General features: G+C 45.8%; 1 protein-coding gene across 2 annotated transcripts in view; it reads left to right on the top strand.

Moving 5' to 3' along the window:
- The window catches only part of PNPLA8 (patatin like phospholipase domain containing 8), a 281,202-nt gene that overhangs the window by 164,460 nt on the left and 90,490 nt on the right, over positions 1-26,252 (top strand). For both annotated transcript variants that reach the window (XM_069228884.1, XM_069228885.1), the window contains one exon: positions 20,187-20,381. In XM_069228884.1, coding sequence (XP_069084985.1) covers positions 20,187-20,381 — 195 coding nt within the window. The remainder of the gene's footprint in view (positions 1-20,186; positions 20,382-26,252) is intronic.

Genomic DNA, 26,252 nt, shown 5'->3' with positions numbered 1-26,252 from the left:
TAGGGACCGAGACAATATCCTACAGGAGGTGTGATGGAGGGGTCATCCTACCTAAGAGAATCAGGTTATCTGAATATTCCCTGACTACACACTGGCAGCCCAGCTGCAGCAGCAAACCTTTGGTGCGGGAAAGCAAAAGCTGAAAGCTATGGCCTCCAATGCATGCTACTGTACTTGGCCAGGCATAAGGCGTTGCATGAGGGCCACTCACATTGTTTTCACCAGCCCGGAGGATGTCTGGGATTGGTTGGAAATCAGAAGGACGGATCCTGGTGCCAGCCTAGGGGGGAATCCATGAGACAGAATCAACCCCGATTTGACTGACTACCCTGTGTAGTCATGGCTTCTATGCAGGGGGATCTGCCGTGGGACACAACCTGGAGTGGTGTCCTCCCTACGTGCCAAAACACCTGGCAATTTTGGTATTGTATGTAAGTTCGATGGCATCTGTCGCTGTAGATACGCATGTTCTGCAATAGCTCGCCATCTGGTGTTGGGCCGGAGTGTTACAAGTTGTTTTTCTTCGAAGAAGTCTTTCGAGTCACGGGACAGAGTGACTCCTCCTTTTGTCTCCATTGGGCATGGGCGTCGACTCCATCTTCGATTGTTTTTTTTCCGCCATCGGGTTCGGACGTGTTCCTGTCGCTCCGAGTTTCGGAACGGAAAATTAGCTAATTTCGGAAGATTTTCGTCGGTATTGTTGCGTTCGGGATCGGCGTACTTACATTCAACACCGCATCGAAGATCGAAGAGCTCCGGTGCCCTTCGGGGTAGTTTTTCGATCCTCCGTCGGGGCCTGGTCGGCCCGACCGCTTGCTGAAGAACGCCGATGGAACGGACCCCGTTTCGTTTCTGCCCCAAATGCCACGATAAATACCCCTACACAGACCAACACTTGGTCTGCAACCTGTGCCTGTCACCTGAGCACAGCGAAGACACCTGCGAGCCCTGTCGTGCGTTCCGGTCCCGAAAAACACTCCGAGACCGTCGAGCCAGAAGACTTCAGATGGCGTCCGCACCGACAGCCCAACAGGAGTTCGAGGAACAGGAAGAGGAAGGTACCTTCTCGATCCAAGACTCAGACTCCGAAGGATTCGACGATACACAAACCGTGAGTAAGACGTCGAAAACCACACAGAGAAACATTTACAAGGCCCAGGGGACGCCACTGCCACCAGGCCATGGCTCAACCCATAAATTCGGTGACCGACCGTCGGCACCGAAAAAGGCCCAAACAGTGCCGAGATCGTCCGACTCTGGTCGAGACACCGGCACGCAGCCTTCTCGGGACCGAGAAAGTGCTGGAGACAAGCCTCGACACCGAGATGCCGGTGTGGACACGGCTCGACGCCGAGACAGCGGCACCGAAACAGATCGACGCCGAGAGGTTTCGGCCCCGAAAAAGAAAAAAGTCACCTCGGAGCCGAAAAAACACGCACACAAAGTTTCCATGCCGAAACAAACTGCAAGCGACCCAGCTTCAGGCTCTTATACAGAAGAGCACTCGCTAACCTCCCAAATGCAGAAGCATAGGTTTGAGGAAGAGCTACAAGCAACTGATGTGGACCATACGCAAAAGCGTATCTTCATTCAGCAGGGGACAGGAAAAATAAGCACCCTTCCCCCCATTAGGAGAAAGAGGAGGTTGGAGTTCCAGACAGAACAAACACCACAACCAAAAGTGGTGAAAAGAGTTACACCACCACCCTCTCCTCCGCCCGTGATTAACGTTTCACCAGCACAAACTCCATCACACTCCCCAGCTCACACCACCATGAGCCAGGGTGACCAAGATCAGGACGCATGGGACCTATACGATGCCCCAGTGTCAGATAACAGCCCGGAGGCATACCCTACAAAGCCATCTCCACCAGAAGACAGCACCGCGTACTCTCAGGTGGTGGCTAGAGCAGCACAATTTCACCACGTAAGCCTCCACTCAGAACAGGTCGAGGATGATTTCTTATTCAACACACTCTCCTCCACCCACAGCTCATACCAAAGCCTGCCTATGCTCCCTGGTATGCTCCGGCACGCAAAAGACATATTTAAGGAGCCGGTCAAGAGTAGGGCAATCACACCAAGGGTGGAAAAAAAGTATAAGCCGCCTCCTACGGACCCGGTTTTCATCACTACACAGCTGCCACCAGACTCTGTTGTTGTAGGAGCAGCTAGGAAAAGGGCCAACTCCCACACATCTGGAGATGCACCACCCCCAGATAAAGAAAGCCGCAAGTTCGATGCAGCTGGTAAGAGAGTCGCAGCACAAGCTGCAAACCAGTGGCGCATCGCGAACTCCCAGGCACTACTTGCGCGCTATGACAGAGCCCACTGGGACGAGATGCAACATCTCATTGAACATCTGCCCAAGGACTTACAAAATAGGGCAAAGCAAGTGGTCGAGGAAGGACAGACCATTTCCAACAACCAGATCCGCTCCTCCATGGACGCTGCAGATACAGCTGCACGGACAATTAATACATCTGTAACTATCAGAAGGCATGCATGGCTCCGAACGTCTGGATTTAAACCAGAGATTCAACAAGCAGTTCTCAATATGCCTTTTAATGAAAAAGAACTGTTCGGTCCAGAAGTGGACACAGCGATTGAGAAACTCAAAAAAGATACGGACACTGCCAAAGCCATGGGCGCACTCTACTCCCCGCAGAGCAGAGGGAATTACAGCACATTCCGTAAAACGCCCTTTCGAGGGGGGTTTCGAGGTCAAAGCACACAAGCCAGCACCTCACAAGCCACACCGTCCAGTTACCAGGGACAGTATAGAGGAGGTTTTCGGGGACAATATAGAGGAGGGCAATTCCCTAGAAATAGAGGAAGATTTCAAAGCCCCAAAGCCCCTACTACTAAACAGTGACTCACAGGTCACTCACCCCCTCCACACAACACCAGTGGGGGGAAGAATAGGTCATTATTACAAAGCATGGGAGGAAATCACTACAGACACTTGGGTTCTAGCGATTATCCAACATGGTTATTGCATAGAATTTCTACAATTCCCTCCAAACATACCACCAAAAGCACAAAATTTAACAACACACCATTCCAATCTCCTGGAGATAGAAGTGCAGGCACTATTGCAAAAGAATGCAATCGAATTAGTGCCAAACACACAAATAAACACAGGAGTTTACTCACTGTACTTTCTGATACCAAAGAAGGACAAAACACTGAGACCAATCCTAGACCTCAGAGTAGTGAACACTTTCATCAAATCAGACCACTTCCACATGGTCACACTACAAGAAGTATTGCCATTGCTAAAACTGCACGACTACATGGCAACTTTAGACCTCAAGGATGCTTATTTCCATATACCAATACACCCATCGCACAGGAAATACCTAAGGTTTGTATTCAAAGGAATACATTACCAATTCAAGGTACTGCCTTTCGGATTAACAACCGCACCAAGAGTCTTTACCAAATGTCTAGCGGTAGTCGCAGCACACATAAGAAGGCAGCAGATACATGTGTTCCCATATCTAGACGACTGGCTAATCAAGGCCCATTCGTTAATAGAGTGCTCAAATCACACAAATCATATCATACAAACCCTCTTCAAACTAGGGTTCACCGTCAATTTCACAAAATCCAAAATTCTGCCACGCAGGGTACAACAATACCTGGGAGCCATAATAGACACATCAAAAGGAGTAGCCACTCCAAGTCCACAAAGAATTCAAAATTTCAACACCATCATACAACGCATGTATCCAACACAAAAGATACAAGCAAAGATGGTATTACAACTCCTAGGCATCATGTCATCATGCATAGCCATTGTCCCAAACGCAAGACTGCACATGAGGCCCTTACAACAATGCCTAGCATCACAGTGGTCTCAAGCACAGGGTCACCTTCTAGATCTGGTGTTAATAGACCGCCAAACTTACCTCTCGCTTCTGTGGTGGAACAACATAAATTTAAAAAAGGGGCGGCCTTTCCAAGACCCAGTGCCACAATACGTAATAACAACAGATGCTTCCATGACAGGGTGGGGAGCACACCTCGGTCAACACAGCATACAAGGACAATGGAACGTACATCAAACAAAACTGCATATCAATCACCTAGAACTTCTAGCAGTTTTTCAAGCACTAAAAGCTTTCCAACCAATAATAGTTCACAAATACATTCTCGTCAAAACAGACAACATGACAACAATGTATTATCTAAACAAGCAGGGGGGGACACACTCCACGCAGTTAAGCCTGCTAGCACAAAAAATTTGGCATTGGGCAATTCACAACCAAATTCGCCTAATTGCACAGTTTATACCAGGGATACAAAATCAACTCGCAGACAATCTCTCTCGAGATCACCAACAGGTCCACGAATGGGAAATTCACCCCCAAATTCTGAACACTTATTTCAAACTCTGGGGAACACCTCAGATAGACTTGTTTGCGACAAGGGAGAACGCAAAATGCCAAAACTTCGCATCCAGATACCCACACAAACAATCCCAAGGCAATGCCCTATGGATGAACTGGTCAGGGATATTTGCTTACGCTTTTCCTCCTCTCCCTCTCCTTCCTTACCTGGTGAACAAACTCAGTCAAAGCAAACTCAAACTCATATTGATAGCACCAACTTGGGCAAGGCAACCCTGGTACACAACGCTGCTAGACCTATCAGTGGTACCCTGCATCAAATTGCCCAACAGGCCAGATCTGTTGACACAGCACAACCAAAAGATCAGACACCCAGATCCAGCATCGCTGAATCTAGCAATCTGGCTCCTGAAATCCTAGAATTCGGGCACTTACAACTTACCCAAGAATGTATGGAAGTCATAAAACAAGCAAGAAGGCCATCCACCAGGCACTGCTATGCAAGTAAATGGAAGAGGTTTGTTTGCTACTGCCATATTAATCAAATACAACCATTACACACAACTCCAGAACATGTAGTGGGTTACTTGCTTCACTTACAAAAATCTAACCTAGCTTTCTCTTCCATTAAGATTCACCTTGCAGCAATATCTGCATACCTGCAAACTACCTATTCAGCTTCCCTATATAAAATACCAGTCATTAAAGCATTCATGGAGGGCCTTAGGAGAATTATACCACCAGAACACTACCTGTTCCTTCATGGAACCTAAATGTTGTCCTAACTAGACTTATGGGTCCACCTTTTGAACCCATGCACTCCTGCGAAATACAGTTCCTAACCTGGAAGGTGGCATTTCTCATCGCCATTACTTCCCTAAGAAGAGTAAGCGAGATTCAGGCATTTACTATACAGGAACCTTTTATACAACTACACAAAAATAAAGTCGTCCTAAGGACCAATCCTAAATTTTTGCCAAAGGTTATTTCACCGTTCCATCTAAATCAAACAGTGGAACTTCCAGTGTTCTTTCCACAGCCAGATACCGTAGCTGAAAGGGCACTACATACATTAGATGTCAAAAGAGCATTAATGTATTACATTGACAGAACAAAAAACATCAGAAAGACTAAACAACTCTTTATTGCATTTCAAAAACCTCACGCAGGAAACCCAATTTCAAAACAAGGTATAGCCAGATGGATAGTTAAATGGATCCAAATCTGCTACCTTAAAGCTAAACGACAGCTGCCCATTACACCAAGGGCACACTCAACCAGAAAGAAAGGTGCTACCATGGCCTTTCTAGGAAACATCCCAATGCAAGAAATATGTAAGGCAGCCACATGGTCTACGCCTCACACATTCACCAAGCACTACTGTGTAGACGTGTTATCCGCACAACAAGCCACAGTAGGTCAAGCTGTATTAAGAACATTATTTCAGACTACTTCCACTCCTACAGGCTGATCCACCGCTTTTGGGGAAATAACTGCTTACTAGTCTATGCAGAACATGCGTATCTACAGCGACAGATGCCATCGAACTGAAAATGTCACTTACCCAGTGTACATCTGTTCGTGGCATCAGTCGCAGTAGATTCGCATGTGCCCACCCGCCTCCCCGGGAGCCTGTAGCAGTTTGGAAGTTACCTTCAATTATTTATATATGTATCATCTCAACCTTAAATAGGTGCATACCTAGTCACTCCATTGCATGGGCACTATTACTACAATTCAACTCCTACCTCACCCTCTGCGGGGGAAAAACAATCGAAGATGGAGTCGACGCCCATGCGCAATGGAGACAAAAGGAGGAGTCACTCGGTCCCGTGACTCGAAAGACTTCTTCGAAGAAAAACAACTTGTAACACTCCGGCCCAACACCAGATGGCGAGCTATTGCAGAACATGCAAATCTACTGCGACTGATGCCACGAACAGATGTACACTGGGTAAGTGACATTTTCATTATTGCACGCCTGCTCCATGGCAGGTGTAAGGTTGTGATCCCGGGGTTGTGCACGCAGCCATAATTACATAAGGGGGTGCTGAGCCGGGTCAGGAATGCTGGGTGGGTCTTGTCAGCTGGGTGCTTTTTTCCTTCCACCCCCTCATTTTTTTTCGCTCCCTTCTTCCTTGTTTGCGCGTGGCTGCAGGGAGTGTAGAGGAACAAGACTGTAGGCACCCCATTGTGGTTGGGCTGCGATTCAGGCTACTGTTAGTCTCTGGACCACACCTCACCCTTGGATTTCATTTCACTAACCAATAAGAGTACAGGCCTAGATGTACCTCCGCACAGTCGTGGGATGTTATTGTTGTTCATAAGGGTAGGTGGGGTTTCTACAGGGTGTGGGGAGACACAAGTTTAGTTTAGTTGTGTTCAACTGGGGAGGGAGCTGAAGCTGTGATTGAGCTGTATGGAGAATTGTTTTCTTGATTGTAAATGCTGTGAGTGCGGGCTGTTGCTTGAGTGGGTGTTGGGATGGGGCAGGACTGGAGGGGTGGGTGATTGAGGGGGTGGGTACGGGAATTGAGGCAAAAGATGGGTGAATGCACAAGATTTCTCACATGGAATTTGAGGGGATTGAATTCTTTCGTTAAGAGGCATAGAATGCACTCCTGTCTAAGATGGGTGGGGATGGATACTCATCACACTATTACAGGAAACACATTTATTAGATGGAGAGGTCCAAAAATTAAAGAGGACGTTGCAGGGACAGCTATATTCTTCCATATACTTCTCGTACGCTAGCGGGGTATCCGGTTGGCCAGTGCCGGGGGTCCCATTCCAGCTGAGAGGGTATACTGCAGATGTGGCAGGGCGTTACGTGCTTCTGCACAGTATACTGGACGGTTGGGATCTTTGTCTTTTTAATGTGTATGCCCCTAACAGTGACAACAGGGACTTTTATGAGGCGTGGAGGCTGAACTCTTGCCCCACGCTAGAGTGCCTATCATATGGACCGCAGATTTTAACTGAGTTAGAGGGGCAGCTGAATAGGCATCCACCAAGGCTAGACACGAAGCCACATACCATGGCGTATCTGCTTGAAACAATGTCCAGGCTACAGCTGACAGATATTTGGAGGAACCTAAGCCCTATAGCCAGGGAGTTTCCCTGTTTCACACCAACCCATGGTGCATATAGTCGTCTGGATGACTTCCTCTTGATGAACAATGGAATGCTGAACGTCCAGGGAGTAAGTTTCCAGCTATGCTTTCTGTCAGATCATGCTTTCTTATTGCTGTAGTGTGGGTTGCAGGGGCGTAGACCAAACATTCTGCTGTTGAGGTTGCGACCAGAGTCGTTGGGGGACCCTTAATATTAGGTAGACATGCAGCTGGCCCTACAGGGATTTTTTTCGACACCAATTTGAACTCAGCTCAATCACATGTAACGAAGCATTGAAGGTGGTCATTAGAGGTGAAAGCCTCAGTAGGACCTATGGCACCAGGAAAAAGTTGGAGCAGGAACTGAGGGAGGGGGAGGAATATCTCACTAGCTTGTAGCAACAAACAGTAGGACAGGGGTTGGATGACACAGCAATGAACCAAGGGACAAACATTTCCGTTAGCATGCTCTTGGGTGTCCTTACGTTTTTCCAACCTCTGTTTTCTGTGATATTCCATCATTCTGGCTGGCAGATGAGTTGTTGCTTCAGTTTTGTCTTTCCATTACGTGAAACTGGCTGCTCTATTGAAGGATGTCAGTCAGTTTACCTGCAAAAAGTGCTTAGTAACTAGCCTGAGTGTCATGTCTCCCTGAGCCTGTTGGTGTTAAAGGACGATCCAAGGCAGAGCTTGCTGCTTATAGTTGCAGATAGAGTCTGGGTGCAGACCCTGTCCCGGAAGATGTGCACAACTCTCAGCCTGTGTCGGCTGCACAAGGTGTGAATGTTGTTATTCATGTTTGCCCTAATTCCTTATTTCATCATCAGCTCTTTACTTTTTCCTAAAACCACCATGAACTAAGACACGTTCAGTTGACTTTTGTGAGGCTCAGGCATGTTTGTGGTGGCTACATTGTCATGTCAGATGCTATACAGGAACTGAAGGAGACGCAGTGGGGCATGGCCCAAGGTCGTTGCCCTGGCCCTGATGGTCTCCCCTTTGAGTATTTTCAGGCATACTCTGCTTCCTTGCTGCCCTCTTGGAAATGCTTTGTGAGGCTCGTAAGGGTGATGTCCTGCTAACTCATATGTGTGAAGCCCTCATCATGCTCCCTAAGCCTAGGAAGAATCTTGCGGATCCCGGCTCGTATAGACCACTGTCCAAGCTCAACATGGGCATCAAGTTCATTGTGAAGGTGCTGGCAATGCAACTGGGCCAAGTGGTCAACACATAGTACGCAAAGACCAATGCAGTTTTGTATCTGGTAAAGGTACACACATGATTCTTAGGCAACTCTCTCACATAATGCACGGTACCCAGAGCTAGGCATTTGAAGCTGCATTGATTGCATTAGACATTGATAAGGCATTCTGCACCCTCTCTTGGGATTACGTGTGGGAGGTAATGCTGCTGGTGGGTGTGAGCCAGGGCTTCCTCACATGCGTCTGCCTTTGTATCAGGAGCCCAGGGCGAGGGTATGCACCAGTCAGGTTGTGTCTACTGCCTTTCGCTTCGAGAGGTACCAGACAGGGGTGCCCATTGTTCCCGCTCCTATTTGCTCTTGCAAGATAGCCATTGGCCATACATTTGAGAGCGGAAATGTGGGAGTGTGGAATCCATGTGCGCAACGTAACAGAAGTAGTGTCTATGTATGCAGACGACACCCTGATATATGTGAGGAACCCAGAACTCTTGGTGCCCTGCCTTCTGCAGCTGATTTTTTGTCTCACTTTGGACAGGTGTCGGGCCTAAATGTCAACCGTCACAAGACTGTGCTTTTTCGCCTGCTGTCTCTAGCAACCCAAGGGGAAGCCAACCTCCCTAGGGTAGCTCTGCACTGGGAGGTGCATTAGATTTTTGGGAATGCAGATAACGCATTACCCACATCAACAATATGAACTGAATATGGGTTGGGTATTGACAGGTCTCACAACTTCCATACGATTCTGGAAGACACTGCCGTTGTCGATAATGGGCAGGGTGGCATTAACTAAAATGGTGTTCCTGCCCCACTGTCTCTAAGCCATGGAGAATACGACCTGTGTACTAACAAACTCCTGATTCACGGGTTGGATACTCTGTTAGTGTCCCTGGTGTGGGCTGGGAAGCATAGTAGAGTTTCACTGCTTCTGAAATTAGATATGGCAGACAGAGGCTTGGGCCTTCCAGACCTCAAACTTTATTATTTGGCGAGCTTACTGCAATATGTAGCGCTGTGGTGTGACCATGACCCTAATTGGGAAAAGGCATTGCTAGAGAGGTCTGTGACTGCAGATGAACTTCTCAAGATACTTTTGCAGGGCCGCAGATCACCAGAGGATACCCCATTAATAGTGCGACAGGTGGTGCAGGCCTGTGAACAAACAGTCAGCCAGGTACACAAACGAGCACCCTACGCCAGGTTGCTTCCCTTTTGGTGACTGAAACCGTTTGAGCATTTACAAAAATCCATGAATGTTTTTTGTTGGCTGAAGGGTGTCTTTTGTACAGTAGGAGACCTCTATTTAAATGAGTCCTTTGAGTATGGAAGAGATTGGAAGGCAATATCGCGTAGGCCCTGGAGAGTTTCTACAATATGCTAGTATCTCCCACACTGCCAGGGAGCTAGACAACCTTTCCAGATGAACCCAGCGAATCATTCACCCTGAGGGTGATACTGGATCCCAGCTCCACCAAAGCTATTGCATGCAGACTATATACTGCTCTAAAAAGTAATAGACTGACAGATTTTACGGACGAAGAGTTCAGCAAGGCAGCAGGCCAACAGCAAGGCAGCAGTCCTTTGTAGAAAGCAGACAGGTGAGTCCTTTGAGCAGCCAGGCAGTTCTTCTTGGCAGGATGTAATTTCTGGTTCAGGTTTCTTCTCCAGCAAGTGTCTGATGAGGTAGGGCAGAGGCCCTGTTTTATACCCAAATGTGCCTTTGAAGTGGGGGAGACTTCAAAGAGTGGCTAAGAAGTGCACCAGGTCCCCTTTCAGTTCAATCCTGTCTGCCAGGGTCCCAGTAGGGGGTGTGGCAGTCCTTTGTGTCAGAGCAGGCCCTCCACCTTCCCAGGCCAGGAAGACCCATTCAAAATGCAGATGTATGCAAGTGAGGCTGAGTACCCTGTGTTTGGGGTGTGTCTGAGTGAATGCACAAGGAGCTGTCAACTAAGCCCAGACAGACGTGGATAGTAAGGCACAGAAAGATTTAAGTGCAAAGAAATGCTCACTTTCTAAAAGTGGCATTTCTAGAATAGTAATATTAAATCCAACTTCACCAGTCAGCAGGATTTTGTATTACCATTCTGGCCATACTGAATATGACCTTCCTACTCCTTTCAGATCAGCCGTTACCACTTCAATACTGTATGAGGGCAGCCCCAATGTTAGCCTATGAAGGGAGCAGGCCTCACAGTAGTGCAAAAACGAATTTAGGAGTTTTACACTACCAGGACATGTAAACTACACAGGTACAAGTCCTGCCTTTCACCCACACAGCACCCTGCTCTAGGGGTTACCTAGGGCACACATTAGCGGTGACTTATATGTGGAGAAAGGGGAGGTTTAGGCTTGGCAAGTACTTTTAAATGCCAAGTCGAGGTGACAGTGAAACTGCACCCACAGGCCTTGCAGTGGCAGGCCTGAGACAAGGAAAAGGGGCTACTTAAGTGGTTGACACAACCAGTGCTCCAGGCCCACTAGTAGCATTTAATCTACAGGCCCTAGGCCCATAGAGTGCACATTACTAGGGGCTTATAAGTAAATTAAATAGTCCAATCAGGTATGATTCAAGGTTACCATGTTTTAAGGGAGAGAGCATATGCACTTTAGCACTGGTTAGCATTGGTAAAGTGCGCAGAGTCTAAAAGCCAGCAAAAACAGTATCCAAAAAGTGGAGGGAGGTAGGCAAAAAGTTAGGGGTGACCACCCTAAGGCTGTCCGGTCTAACAATTATACAACTACTTTACACATTGCCTCTGAGATAATCCTGTCTGCTTGTGCCAAGCAACCAAGGGGGTGAGCAGGGGTTGTCTGAGGAGAGAAACTCCCTTATCCTGACTAGAGTGAGGGTCACTGCTTGGACAAAGTGCAAACTGACTGCCAACCAGAGACCCCATTTCTAACAAGAAAAAATAGAATGTTTTATAAAATTACTAAATAAATTTGCAAGACAGTGTACAGAGGTAAATTATACACTTAAATGCAATGATGTCCTCAAGACCCTCCCATCCACTTTCGCAGGGCATCCTGGCTAAACAACATCCTCCTGATCGAAGAATATACACAACTGTCTCAGTCCTTAAATCAGTTCCAAATTTAGAAGGGTTGATTGATGCAATTATATTCCTCCACGACCCTCTGTTCCTTGATTACATATTACCCAGTTCCGTGGGGTTATAGTGGATTACCCTGTCTCCCAAGGTTCCACACAGATGAAAATGCAGAAAGGGATTTGGAGATCTGGGGTGAAATGGTGGATCGCTTGGGCACTGGCAATGGAGAGGTGAGGGATGACGCAGGTCTGTATAAGCAAGGGGAATTAATGCCAACTGGTGGTTTGTCTGTGTGTCTGAGAGCAGCTGTGATGACCTCTGGGTACCCGGGCACCCCCACCTTTTTTTCTTCCTTATGATACCCGTCTTCCCTCCACCTGTGATTGGGCGGGGACATGTGGGTGTAGTTTTTTACGTGCATGAAGGTGAGATCCTTACCCCCTGGCCTCTTTGTCAGACTCTCCTGTCTGGAGTGCCTCCCTTTGTTTGCCACTCCCCACCCCCTCCGCTCACTTCAGGTGGGTCCTCCTTCCCAGTCCCCCCAACCCGTACAAGCAGGCATGGACACCCATGCTGAACATTCCCCCATTAAAGGACATGAGATATTCCGAAGCTGCACAGTTGGCTGTATCATTGTTGCTGTTGACGTCTTATGTCACTGTCTGACTGGTAGCTACTGGAAAAATGTGACAAAAGAAATTAAAAAAAAAAAATCAGTGAGAGATTAAAGATTTTGGTCAGACAAGTACTAAGTATAGGGGCCAAACGAGAGAAAATTAAATGGGGACATGGGTGATGTTGTGGCCAGACTTGATCTCTGCCATCATCTTCTCTACCTTTTCCACTGAGAGACTCATAAAGTTGCCTAAATAATCCTGTGCTTTGTTATAGGAGCCTAACTGCTCCCATGGGAGCTCATCTAGAGGGGGTTGCAAATCAAAGGTTGAATAGATTTATATTTCTATTCTATCACTGAAGAAATTGACCATTTCTTCACAAGGAATATGTTAGCAGGATGACAGTTCTTTTACAATTTTAAACAGGTCCTTAGAAGAGCTACTTATTCTTCTAGTCTTTTAATTTAAGTCTTTCTTTGCTCTCTTGAATCGCTTTATGGTAATTATTCAGTTAGTTTGTATGCCTGTTGATCCTCAATATTCTTTGAGTGTCTCCAGGTTTGCTCAAGCAATTTAAACTTTATTTTCCATGTCTTTAAATCCATGGAGTACCATTTTTACAACAAAGAATGTCTGGATGATTTAATGTCCTTATAGGGGACACAATTATCCAGGGAACTGGAGATGGCAGAATTAAAATGATCTAAAAAGCTGTCTGAAGACACATCTTTTCCAACCTCTAGGGGAGGACAAAATAGCTTAAGAAAGATTCAGCGTTCATTATACTCCAGGGTCGTTTTGGGGTTGGGAACGGGTCGGGGGTTATTTTTCAAACATTTGGTAATATAAGGTATAAGTTGATTAAGAAATGGTCAGACCGCACTAGTGGATTCATCTCATGGACTTTGTTTTTTTCAATGTTACCCAGTGGTAGATAAAAGTTAAAGGTAATCTTACCTGTTTTCTGGAGTCAAACTGGCAGGGGTCCTGGCGATGGATGGGTGCAGACGGGCAAAGAAGGGCTTGTCCTTGGCACGCCAACGGTGCTACAGCGCAGCACCCTTTTTATTATTCCTGTAGTGTTGCTGACCTAAAAATGGCAGTTGTAAAACGCTCCCTAGTTGGTGTGGTTTAAACACACCACTGCTGACTCCTGTGCTAAATACCTGAATGCGAGTTAGGTATAAACAATAAAATTCCCCCAGTTTTGATTATGAAATCCCCCCAAGTAAAAGCAATATTACAGATAAAATGCATCAGTTTTTAGAGATTTGATTTTGTAATTTTCCCTGTTCTCCCGTAGGAGATCTCAATTGTTAGCCATAAGCACCTGAATAGTTCTGCCCACGTGTGGGTATCCTGGAGTACTCTTCTTTATATAATATCTTCTTAATGGCGACCAACTTCTTGACATCGATCTCACAGTTCAAGCTGAATTCCACGATGGCGGACAGCACTTCTGTTGTTGAAGTGTTATCAGCCAATCAGATCTCTGCATGAGATCGTTAGGGATCGCGAATCCTTCACGTCCCTATATATATAAATTTGGATTTTCTTAAATTTCTCAAAAACTACTGAATGGATTTACACCAAATAACAAAAAGAGCTCTTTCTGGACCAAGAGCTACCTTTCTGCCAAATTTGGTGTAACTCCGTACAGTGGTTTTTGCGCTATTGCTGTTCAATGTTTCCAATGGAAATTAACATTGGAGAAGCTCTAAATTTTGCCCCCCCCTTTATCTCAGCCCCGCTTGGCAGATCACCCTGAAATTTTCCAGACAGCACCTCACTTGACAAATTTTTTTGACAATTTTTTGAAGATTCCTCAAGCGACATCAAAGATTTAGGCAAGCAAAAAAAAGCTTTTTCTATAGGAACTTGGTCCTAAATATAACTACCTAGTTTTATCTACTGGCGCTTGCCAGTAGGTAGTTATAATAAGTTATATAAGTTAATAAGGACCAAGTTTCCATAGGAAGAGAGTTTTTGTTTTGCCAGTAACTTTAGCGCCTCTTGATGAATCTTCATGAAAGTTTTAAAACCTATACTTCAGTCGGTTCAGCTGCCGTCTTGAAAGTTTTGGGGTGATCTGTCAAGCGGCAGCAGAGAAAAATCTCAAAACACGTTTTTCCCATAGGGATTTTGAACACGACTACAGCCGGCCAAACCACTGGACGGAATTACGTGAAATTTGGCTGAAAACTGGCTTTTGGTCCGGAAAGCGCGCTTTTTGTGATTTGGTGTAAATCCATTGAGTAGTTTTTGAGATATTAGAGGTGAAAAAATAAAGATCTTTAGGGACGCAGAGGATCTGCGGATCCAACTGTACACCCGTGCTGATATCTAATTGGCTGCCAATGCTTCAACAAGGAAGTGTTGTAAGCCATTTTGGGACTCAGCTTCTGCCGGGTCCCCCAAAGAGACGTAAAGAAAAAAAGAAAAGGGACCAGGGCAGGGATAGCAGTCACCCATACTTTTTTTTACAAATATTGGATAAATCAGCTGATAAATCCTACAGATTTTTGATGAAAGTTGAAAAAACAAATAGCGTGGTCTCCCACGGTCTTTTTTTTTTTTTTTTGCCCCTGGGTGGGACAGATCCTGGGGACATTGGGGGCTTATAAAAGGAGTGGGGCACATGGGGGCCCCCTCCTAGTGCTTACTGAAGTCCCGGGGGCTGCCAGGGCATTGCTTTTTAAGTATGCGTGGGTGCCACCTCCCAGGGGTAAAGTTCTTAAATTATTGCGAGGGGCCTATGTGGACCCCACACACCCCCAAGAACTGCCACCTCCCCAGGGCACTGAAAAATATGTTTGTGGCTGGGCCCGCCCGCAGCCCCCGGGTCCGCCACCTCACTGGGCAAAATATCTTAAAATGAACCAGTGGGGCTTGCGCAGCCCCCCTGCTCCCCAGGGACCACCTCCTCCCTGCAGTAAAATAAGATAAGGTGTCTGTCGTAGACCCCAGGGATTACCACCTCCCCAGGGCTAAATTCAACACCAGAAGGGGTCTGCCTGATACCCCTCGTGGAGCCATAGGTGGATCTGGGTACCACCACTCCCCTGGGCCTCCTCCTACTACCTCCCTAAATGCCCCGTCTTGGGGGGCATCTGTTTGCTTTTGCTTGGTGAGAGCTCACATCTCCCACCAAGCAAAAACAAACACAACTTCTGCAAGTGGAAGCTGTCAAACAGAACCCGCTTACAAGGAGCACAGTTTTCATCTGTTTCGTTACATGCAAATATGCATACAGGGAAACAGGTGATAACATTGCTCCCGCAAGCAAGGAGCTGCTATTTAAAGCAGCTCCCTACTTGCAGGAGCAATGCCAGCTCCAGCAGGATTCAGGAGCCAGCTGGGACTGCAGGGGCTGCAGGGGCTTTGAGGCTCCCCCCTCATGTCCTCATAGCCATTGCCTCGCCATCCTTTATGCAGCTGTAGTTTAGGAGATGCACTATACATTTACCCGAGGAGGTAGCACTGACAAATAAGCAAGTAGAAAGTCTTTCAGTTGAGTAAACATTTTGCACGAATCGTTGGCCTCTTCGTGGATATGGCAGGATTTATTCTAGTATGATGGACATATTTCAGAAATTAAACCTCAGCAGCGCTGAAGATTTATTTCTGTAAAATGACCTGTAAAACAAAGCAGGTGGCCACATTGAAGCTCCACTTCTGTAAATCCATCAGCCTAACTTTATGCACCTGACCAAAGCAAAGCAAGTGTGTTTTCTCTGCACATCCACCTTGAGAAGTTATCTGTAATTCTTGATGGAAGTGTTTGTATCCTTGCCTTTTTCAAACCCAATATCTCATGTAGTGACTGTGACAAGTGGGTTCTTTCTTGTCATTTGCTGCTGGGAACCAACCCAGCGTTTTGTGCCTGACGTTTGATTGGGTGATTATAGGGGGTTGGCTGCAGGAACTGGCCGCAGTCCACATGTTGTGGCCATCCCCCGACACCCTCGGCCAAGGGCCATGCACGGCAGTGGTTAAATTAACGTATAGTAACTAAAATGACTTTATGTTTAAAAAAAAAAAAAAAAAAAGAAATTCACTGAAAAAAAACAAAGGTTACATAGACTTTACAGTTAGGAAATAATTTTTTTTTAAAACAGTGAAATTCTCTTAAAGAACAAATGATACAAGTATTTTATAGTTAGGCTCACATTTTAAACGTACCAAACCATAGAAATTCATTCACCTTTTAGAGTTAGCTCAAGGAACTATAACATGTGCCCTAAGGTAACTATAGCTCGTGCCCTTGCCATGCACTGCTAGTTACTCCACAAGTCGCAGCACTCTTGACATCTTTGATGAAATCATTGATAATATCATTGTAATATTTGCCGTAAACATTTTCACAAAAACTGTCCGTGGCGGGGGCAAGAGTTATAGTTACCTTAAAGCATTGTTATAGCTACTTGAGATAACATTGATTATAGCAGGTGAATTTCTGTGGTTTTGTACTTTTAAAATGTGAGCCTAACTATAATGTCCCTGTAACCTTTGTTTTTTAAGTGAATATATTTGTATGTATATTATATGTATTTTATTTAACTTGCGTGGTAAAGGTATTTGCGTGGTAAAATCATATAACCACCTAAGCATATTGTATACTTTGCTGTATCTTCACCATCTAAGATTGCAGAGCTGATCTAAGCTCTTCTGGGACAGCTGACAAGACATCTGCCACCCGTCCCACAACGTGTATAAGTACCTGCCCAGGAGGCATGAGGTGTTGACAGATCATAGGGAAAAACTAGTACTGGAGAACATTTGTTTTACAAATGTTTCTCTCCGGTTTCCCAGTCTAGTAGAGTGGTAAGGAATACATTGACATATAAGCTGTTAAAGAATGCCTGTACCATCAAACTTTCCAAGATGGAGTGCTGGAGCAGAAAGTCAGGGTCTCCAGGGCTGGCCTATGCAGTCTCGGCACTGACCTACTTGTAGGCAAGATCCTGGTTTTGCACAGGTGCTCATCGGCACATCAGTGACTGCCTCATTAAAAGGTAGCAAGGGTTCTTGGATGGTGTGTGCTGGAAAGGAACCTCAGTTACAACATTTGTTTTTACTTCCTGTCTAGGGAGAGTAAGGTCAAGGACTTTTGCCGCCCTCCTGCTCACTGTGACGAAGGAGGTGGAGTTTTTCATTGCTATAGTTTAGTTTAGGGAGGGTAGCCCACAATGCCGGGTGAGGTGTCCAGGCCACTGACATCTTGAGGGGATTCAGATATGTTCTCCTCTTCAAAAAAATCCCCTCACTAGTCACAATCCTTGTTGTCATAGTGGTCACACGTTTCTGAGTTGAAATGGGCATACTGTTTTGATCCAGAGTGTAGGGGCTGAACTTCCGAATCCGATAAAATGGTTGGATCCATAACTAGCATCAGTGGCATTGGTAGGGGCTTTGAGTCAAGTCCTGGTGTCATCAGTTGGGGCTTCATGAATGGCATTGGACGTTGCACCGGGGCTCGTAGAAGGGACTGACTTCAGGTAGTGATCGAGTGGCACAGTCGGCATCTAAAACGGGTCTGCCAGTGGGGTTCAGTCAGACAGTCTCCTCGTATTGTCTTGGGGCCCAAAGCGGAATCTGGTGGGGTACCAAATATTTTGGGCGTGACCTTTCCGATTTTGTCCGATGTCGCTGTCTATTACAGAAGGAGATTGAGCGAAAGCACTTAAGTGGAAATGCTTTGCAGCCCAGGAGTAACCAGAGAGTTGCTCGACTCCAAAGCGTGAGTGGCGGGATGTTGGAGATCCATGTTTGGATTTTTAGTGTTTCTTGTACGACTATCGTTACTCACCTGAGCTCCACAGTTTCCATTTGGAACGCTCACGTGCTCGACCTTGGGAGTGACTTCACCAGATCGACCTCAACAAAGACCACTTCATCCTACAGAGTTTGCCAATTGCTAGTTTGGCCTCACAGACCTGAATGACTTTGCAGTTCAACTTTGTTTAGCAAGAACATAACTCCGAGTCGTGTTAGGTGCCTAAGCAGACATTGTGATCTGTTAGTGACAGTCATGCCAGTTTGCAGCCTATTGTTTTGGGGCCCATATCTCCACACTGTAAAGAAGGTTTAAGAAAAAATTCCTTTCCTTTGGGGAAAAAGTCTGTAAGGCATATGCACTGCTGACTCCACAACCATACCGGAAGGTGCAGAAAGAAAGAGGAACAGACGTAAGAACGCTGAGATGGTCATATATAGAAGCCCTAACATCACATCAAGGGTGGGACAAATCCGATGTGGAGCTACATCTTACCACCTACTGACTTGTAAGGGAATTGCTGCAAAAGTTTCAGAATCCGGTCTGGCGCCTGGGGAGATTCACAAGGTGAGGATTCAGGGGTTGGATTGAATCTGTACCAGAAAGGTAAGTTACATGTTCTTCATTAAGTAATCTGATTTTTAACTATGCTTTAATCATATGTTTTGGGTTTTTTATGTACACCACTTTATTGAACGTTTGGTATTTTGGCTATTGACTGTAAAATCCAATAAAATTATGACGAAAGCAGGTCACATCTGACCACATTTTTCCTACAGAGTTGCCTTCTGGATAACCGTTTCTTCTCCAAAAGAGTATTTAGAATTTTTGTGCCATGTTGTCGATCAGTTCTTTGCTCTGTCAATCAACCAAGTCATCACTTCCTCGAGCATGCAGCAGACAGTTAAATGGAGCCTCCTGCATAAAGGTTGGAGGAAGCTATTCCCTCCTCCGGAGTGGGTCCAACCTATACATGAAACAATAAAACGCCTGAACTTTAGGAACCACGTTATTGCTTGGTGGTTTTGGACGGTCTTAGCCTAATGACTTTGCGCATCGTATTAAAAAGTTTCTTATTTATCAGTGTACCAGTGGCTTAATGATATTAAAACTATTTGAGTTGTATATGGTAATTTTTATGTATGTATGTTTCAAAAGTAATAAAATGTATGTTATAGAAATATTATTTGTTGAGCATCAATACCCCAGTAACTGCATCAAAATGGATATTTACCATATAGTTCGTGTAATGAATTAGGCATTGAATTATTACTGAAGATAGTTTATTTTGGCAGAATAGTTTTTGGATCCCTAAACATATTTGTCCATCCTTTTCTCAAGCTCAGATTCCTTAAGATATGAGGTATGTAAGTTTAAATTGTAATTTGATGGAAAAAGTGTGACCTGCCTGCTCTTTGTTCCAGTCACAGCCTAGGTGTTTTCTTAAAGTTCTTACCCTTACTCCTTTTTTTCACGACCTTGGAGAACAGGCATATCAGTGGTGGGTGACAAGAGCGCCATAAGTAATTAAACTGTGTATAATTACTTTTACAAAGGCAATGCCCAAGTTTTTGTATTGTATGTGGTCGTTGGCCTTTCCTTACAAGCAGATCATTTTAAAATAGACAGTATGAGTCCTTATGCTAAATATATATATGAGTACACATGTATATGAACACATTTTTTATATATATATATATATATATATATATATATATATATATATATATATATATATATATATAATCCACATATTTACATTAAAATAAATAATTTTCAGCTGCAATAGGCTAAGCATGCTCAGCAATCTAACCATAGTTTTGGCTTTTTTACATTTCCAAATATCCACTTGATATTTCCTCGCTATTATAAATAAAATAAGGGTGATCTTTCGTACTAAATCTCTTTTGACCTTTCAAATATCTTAGAAATGTATGAAGCCAGTTTCAGATATCACAAAGCTCATGCAAGATTAGTGTTTGTTTGATGATATTGATACTTGAGCCTCGTCTATGAAAGTGAAATAAACTGAGTGATCACACCAAGTAAATATCTGTTGTTTTTCCTCAAGGTCTCTGCAGTGAGCACGATCGTTAACAGAGGAACACCACTTAAGGCATTTGTGTTCAGAAACTACAATCATCTGCCGGGTGTCAAGTCTCACTACTTGGGGGGATGTCAGTATAATCTTTGGCAAGCCATTCGAGCATCGTCTGCAGCACCAGGCTACTTTCAGGAGTACGTGCTTGGGAATGATCTTCATCAAGTACGTGTTTAACTTTTCTTTGTAAGAAAATACCAGACTGGATTGCCAGACGCACACTAATCCTTGCTTCTCAAAATCGAGCTTCTCTTTCCAAAGCAAATGTGGGTAATGGCTGCTTGCTGTTCTGACGCGTGACTCAAAAGATTGTTGTTTGACTCCATGGAATATTGGACATGGATTCGAGGCTTATCTTTGGGATCAAAAAGTCATGCCACTTGCGTTGATTCCCAGGGAAAATTTGTATACACTTTAAAATACTTTAACCGTATACTCGTATATTTTTACAATGAGGTCTGACAGTATTTTTGCAGTCCTATACATTGATAACCTTCCCGGCCCCCATTAGTTCTTTAACCGAGTTTGCCTTTTAACAGGTGTTCCCTAAAATGCCTTTCCTCTGTCTTAAGATGCCTACAGTAACTTTTCTTCTGAGCCCTACGCAAGCCCCATCCCTAAAAATAAATATTATTCGCTTAAAATGCTTCTGCTTCTGAGCCAGCGTTTCTCGTCTTGCAGTTAATGGAAATTATAGTTAAATGCTAAAACCTCCACTGTAGAAGACACACAAGAATTGATCCATCCTAACTTAAATGTGTGTGCTTAAACCTTACACCCAATGTTCATGTTAAACAGCTTGAAAGTTGTGACACTAGGTGCCAGGTTAAACTGTGAGTGAGTGGATTAGTAGTTGAAGTGGGTGGTAGTCCTCTTAAAGTAATAATGGCAGTATTCCTTACTAGGTCCTATTAGGTCTCATAAATTCAACCCCTAAGCCATTGGTAGCTGTCGCACAGAGCAGGCAGGCTTAACCCTTCTGTGAGCATTTTCACATCAAAGTGCCACGTGGACAAACCATCAAATTTCTTTTGTATATTTTTATCATTCGTTATTAGGTGTGGCTGTTCCCCCACACTGCATAACTACCTATTTTCCAGGTGCTTTAAATAGAGGTTTGTATAGGTCAGTGAATCACCAGTATCAGTTCAAGTCTTCGTACTTGCAACTGCTCTCTGCCTCTTTCTTTTCTTCATCGACCTATAAACGTTATGAAGTGGGTATTTTCACTTTGGGAGGGGTATAAGCTTAATTCAAGTTAGTATGTCCGAAATGGTAAATTGTGATGATGGGGTTAGTCTTTATAACTTCCCGGAGAATTATTGTCTGAATTTGCGCCTGAAATACAGGTAATTAAAAGACTGACTCAAAGTTAATCTGCTATGGACGCATCAAATATTGGATTGTAAATAAAGGAATTCCTAGTATCCCCCTAAATATCAGTTCTCTAAAATATATATATTCTTCTTTTTTTATTCTATTTTGTTTTTTACAACAGAGGAGACTACTGTCGAAAGGGGAATCAAATGTACAGAGCAGTAGATAAGACTTGGGAGCTGAGCTAATAACATGGTGGCTGGGCACAAGTGTAACCGAGTAGTTTCTAGGCAAATGACATAGCCACATCTTGTGTGTAGGCAAATCAGATTAAATAGTTGATAGCCGTATGTCAAACAAGTATTAAAAGAATTTTAGATGTAAATTGATGGCGGACTGGGACTATTTATGTATTATGCTATTGGAGTTTGCAAAGCTGAGGTATCACTTTATTTTCCAAATTAAGATTGTAATCCTCACATCAGAGTTGCAGGAGTGTTGCTTCTCGAGGCTAGCCATCATTTGCCTGATGCTCACAAGATGTAGAGAAAGAGTTCATGAAGGAAATGCTCATGCAAGTCTTCACTGCTCTACTTATTCCTTGCTTCTGTCGTCTAGCTCACAGAAGGTGTTGTACCTTCATCTCAGAGCATCTCTCCCTATGTGGATGCAGTTTTGCTAGTGCAGAGTTGCACCAGGCTACAGTTCATTTCAGGTTTTCTGTCTCTCCTTTTGCAGTCAGGTACTCCCTTGGTGCCCATTGGGAAAATTGTAGGGGGCATTTGGTAGGGTCACCCAAGTAGGATTTATTAGGAGCAGAAAGGGAACTGAAGTAGAGCTGTGTTGACTTGGCTTTGCACTATTGCCAATGCCCTGTGTCCCCTCTTTGCCGTATCCAGGCAATCCTGAATCAGTGGGAGGATGGACTGAGCTGCCCCCATCTAGAGAAGTTGTGGGACTTTGCTGAGAGTACAAGTCACAGTGCATAATGGGAATATTCCTCTAAAAGTATTGTTATATCCCCTGTATGGTACACTGGTTTGTACCCCTGCCCTCAGTGATCCAACTGCATGTGAAACTACTATCCTGATTGTTGTTTGCCTAGCTAAGAGTCTAATTTAGTGTGTCTGCTGAGGCCTAGGCCTGTCCACGCCATTCCAAGGTCCAGAATATGTTCCATGACCTACAAGGACATATCTAGCATAATGGGACTACTGTCCATCTTATTGGTTGTTGACATGAGGGTGGTGGTGGCAGCATACTATATTTTTGTAGATTAACAGTACTGAATAGATCTTTTTCTGTCTCGGGAAAGGTCCATTTAGGTGTGATAGCTAGACTTTTGCATTACAGCCTGTGTGCTTGTTGAGTGTATGCAAGTGAGATGTTAATGGTAGTAATACTCCATTCTGTAGTGAGAGTTGGACGACTCCTCTGACCTCCTGGTCAGCGTCTGTTCACCCTCCTCTGTTCAGCTTCATCTGTTTGCTGCTGCCTCTGCTGCGAGCGAACTGAGAGCCCGCCTGACTCTCAGTTTGAGGCCCACCTCCACCCATAGACTCCCGCCTGCGCCTTATCCCTGGTGGCCTAGTGGCCATCTGCACGTAAGAATCTTGCTGTCTCTTTTTAGTTCCGCTTTTTTACTTCTGCTTATTTTTCAGTCATTTTTATTCAGTCTTTTTTTCTTTCTTTCTTGTCTCTTTCTCTCTCCTTTCACTCTCCCTTCGTTTTCGCGTGCTGCTGCGGCCCCGCCTCTCTCCCTCCGAATCGCTTTTACTAGCTGACCGGACACCCTGCCTCCCTCCCCTTGTTAATGGTGGCCGTTGCGCATCCGCAAGCCCATCCTCACCTGGACCGCGACCAGCGCCACAAAACCTGGCCCTCCAAACTTCCATCACTACAACGCCAAGACCCTCCACGCACTGAGCACAGGACGATCCGCTGCCTGCCGTCCCGCATCACCCAGAGATACCCATGGACTGTTCTCCTGCCTCTACTGCCATTATCCCTGCCACTGCACCTTCACCCTACACCAAACACCGAATCCTCCCAACGCGGAACCATCGAACACCAACCTAGAGCGTCTCAGCCGCATCCTCCTCAACATTCGTTCCCTCCACAAACACGCCATAGAACTCTGGGACCTACTGGACTCCACCTGCCTGGACATCGCCTTCCTCACTGAAACATTGACAGGCCCACCTTCTGCACCGGGCAGCGCCATCCTCAGCGACTAAAAACTGCTCCGCAAAGACCGATCTTCTCGCCCAGGTGGCGGCCTGTTCATCGTACACAAATCCTCCCTCCACTTGACAACCAATGCAGAACACTCCCCCTTCATGGAGCACCTCCATTTCCAGATATACGCCACACCCAAGTCAGCCTTCCATGGCACCCTCATCTCCAGGCCACCCAGCTCCTGTCCAGTCTTCAACAACTCCATCGTCGACATCATTTCTCCTCACTCTCTAGCCTCCTCGAACTACTTCCTTCTCAGCGACCTCAACTACCACATTGACAGCAACGACAACACCAACACTGCTTCCCTGCTCGACAAGCTCGCCACAATAGGACTAAAGCAACAGGTCACCTCACCACCACACATCGCTGGACAAACGCTTAGCGCCATTTTTTCCAGCAACAACATCACCGTCGACAACACTTCCACACTTCACTGGACTGACCACCACTGCATCCATTTCACCATCACCTCAACGACTATCCACCTCCACACACTCTGAGCCCCAAGCAGGAAATGGAACCGGATCACTGAGGAGCAGCACTCCAACACCCTCAGCAAGTCTCGCACGCCCCTCACCGCACATGCTAACATCTCGGCACGGGACTTCCACCAATGGATCTCAGAGTGCAGCAACTCCCTAGCACCTCCCCGTAAAACCTCAGCCAAACACCACTGGAAGAAACCCAGCTGGTTCTCCCTCGCACTCCAGGCGCACCTGCAGACGGCTAGACAAAGTTTGGAGGAACAGCAAGTTCCCGGAAGACTTTGAGACTTTCAAAGCAGCCACCAAATCCCACCACCACCTCATCAGTCACCAGGAAAGCCACCTTGCAGGACTGCATCAGCACCAGCGCTCACAACACCAAAGAGCTTTTTGCCGTGGTCTAAGAGTTTGCCAACCCCCAATCAGAAGGAGCAAGCATCCCTCCATCTCAACACATCTGCGATAGGCTAGCCAACTTCTTCCACTGAAAAATCAAAGACATATATGACAGCTTCGCTTCCCAAGACCCTCCAGAGCCCTCCAACAACCCCCCAGATCCGTCCCATTAACCCACCACAGACCCTACACTGCTGGACCACCCTCACCACAGATGAGACCTGCACCATCATGAGCAGCATCCACTCCAGAGCCCCTACAGACCCCTGTCCTCACCACATTTTCAACAAGGCCAACACGGCCAACACATCCATCGCACCCGAGCTCTGACACACCCTCAACTGTTCCAAGGAGACAGCCACCTTCCCAGAGGAGTGGAAGCACACCGAGATCCCCTCTTGAAGAAACCCACGGCCAACCACCTGGACCTACTGCCCCATCTTTCTTCTGCCTTTCCCAGCCAAGGTCATCGAAAAGGCCTTCAACGCTCAGTTCCGTAATCACATTGAGGACATTGTGGTGTACGGCTCACCAGTGTCGTTAACAGACTTGCTAATAATAATCACCCTGCCCACCCTTTCCCACCTTAACGTGGAGAATTCCTCAAGGGACAAGTGCATCTCCTGCAGTAAGGCTATGTCTGTATGTTGAGTGTGTAAGAAGTGTTGAATTTTCTTGCGCTTAATATAGTGGGCGAAGCCATTAACGTTTAGCTACATTATTGTCAGGGGCAAAGATATCTTTGGGGTTGGTACTAGGGGGTAGACGACAGTCACTGAGGGAGAAGGGAACCTATCAAGGGTGTGTGCCACAAGTGCAGAGGGAGAGGGTGCCAGGCGGAAAGAAAAGGAAGGACAGGAGAGGCAAAAACAGGGAAAAGAAGGGATGCAACAGAGGCAGAGAAAACCAACAGTATTAGCGCTTGAGATTCTATCTGTGCTAAGCCAGGCCAAAGCCTGCCAAGTATGAATTGTGGGCAAAAAGCCCCTCTATATTGCTGGCGGAGGGGAAGTGAGGAGAAAGGAGAAAGCAGACGGCTAGGCCTTGAAAGTCATGGGGCCATCCGGCATGCGGCTGGCGGAAGAGGGGAAGCACCCGCGAGGAAGAAGAGGATGAACCATAGGCTCTGATGGTGTCCCCTGGATAAGAGGCAAGGAGGTCCCACCCCTTACGGCAAATGTGAGGAAAACTTGGGATTCACATTGGGGGTGGTAGCTAATGAGTCTGGCTCATTCATCAGGGCGGGGAAGCTGCAGGAATGGGGTGGTTGGAAGAACTAGACCAGCTCATTTGACAATTAACCACAAACAGGCAAACACATAACACAAATTACCATCTGAGACATAAAAAATGAAAGGATACATTCAGTACTCCATATTCTCTTTGACTGCCCCGGTCAGTTGTTTGGGCTGGAAGCACAATTTCTCACAGTCTCTGACCTGATGAAGTCTGGCTCTGTCCATTTCACATGGGGGTCCCACCCCTTTGCAGGTGTCGGGTTGGTACCATCAGAGTTTCCAAGAGTGGATTGAGCCATCTTGTACGTTGTAGCCCTTAGGGGTCGAGGAGGCCATGTCCATTAAGGATTCCTCCAGAG

This window comes from Pleurodeles waltl, chromosome 4_1 (assembly GCF_031143425.1).
Source record: "Pleurodeles waltl isolate 20211129_DDA chromosome 4_1, aPleWal1.hap1.20221129, whole genome shotgun sequence".
NCBI lineage: Eukaryota > Metazoa > Chordata > Amphibia > Caudata > Salamandridae > Pleurodeles > Pleurodeles waltl.
This window is presented reverse-complemented; position numbering and strand designations above follow the sequence as displayed.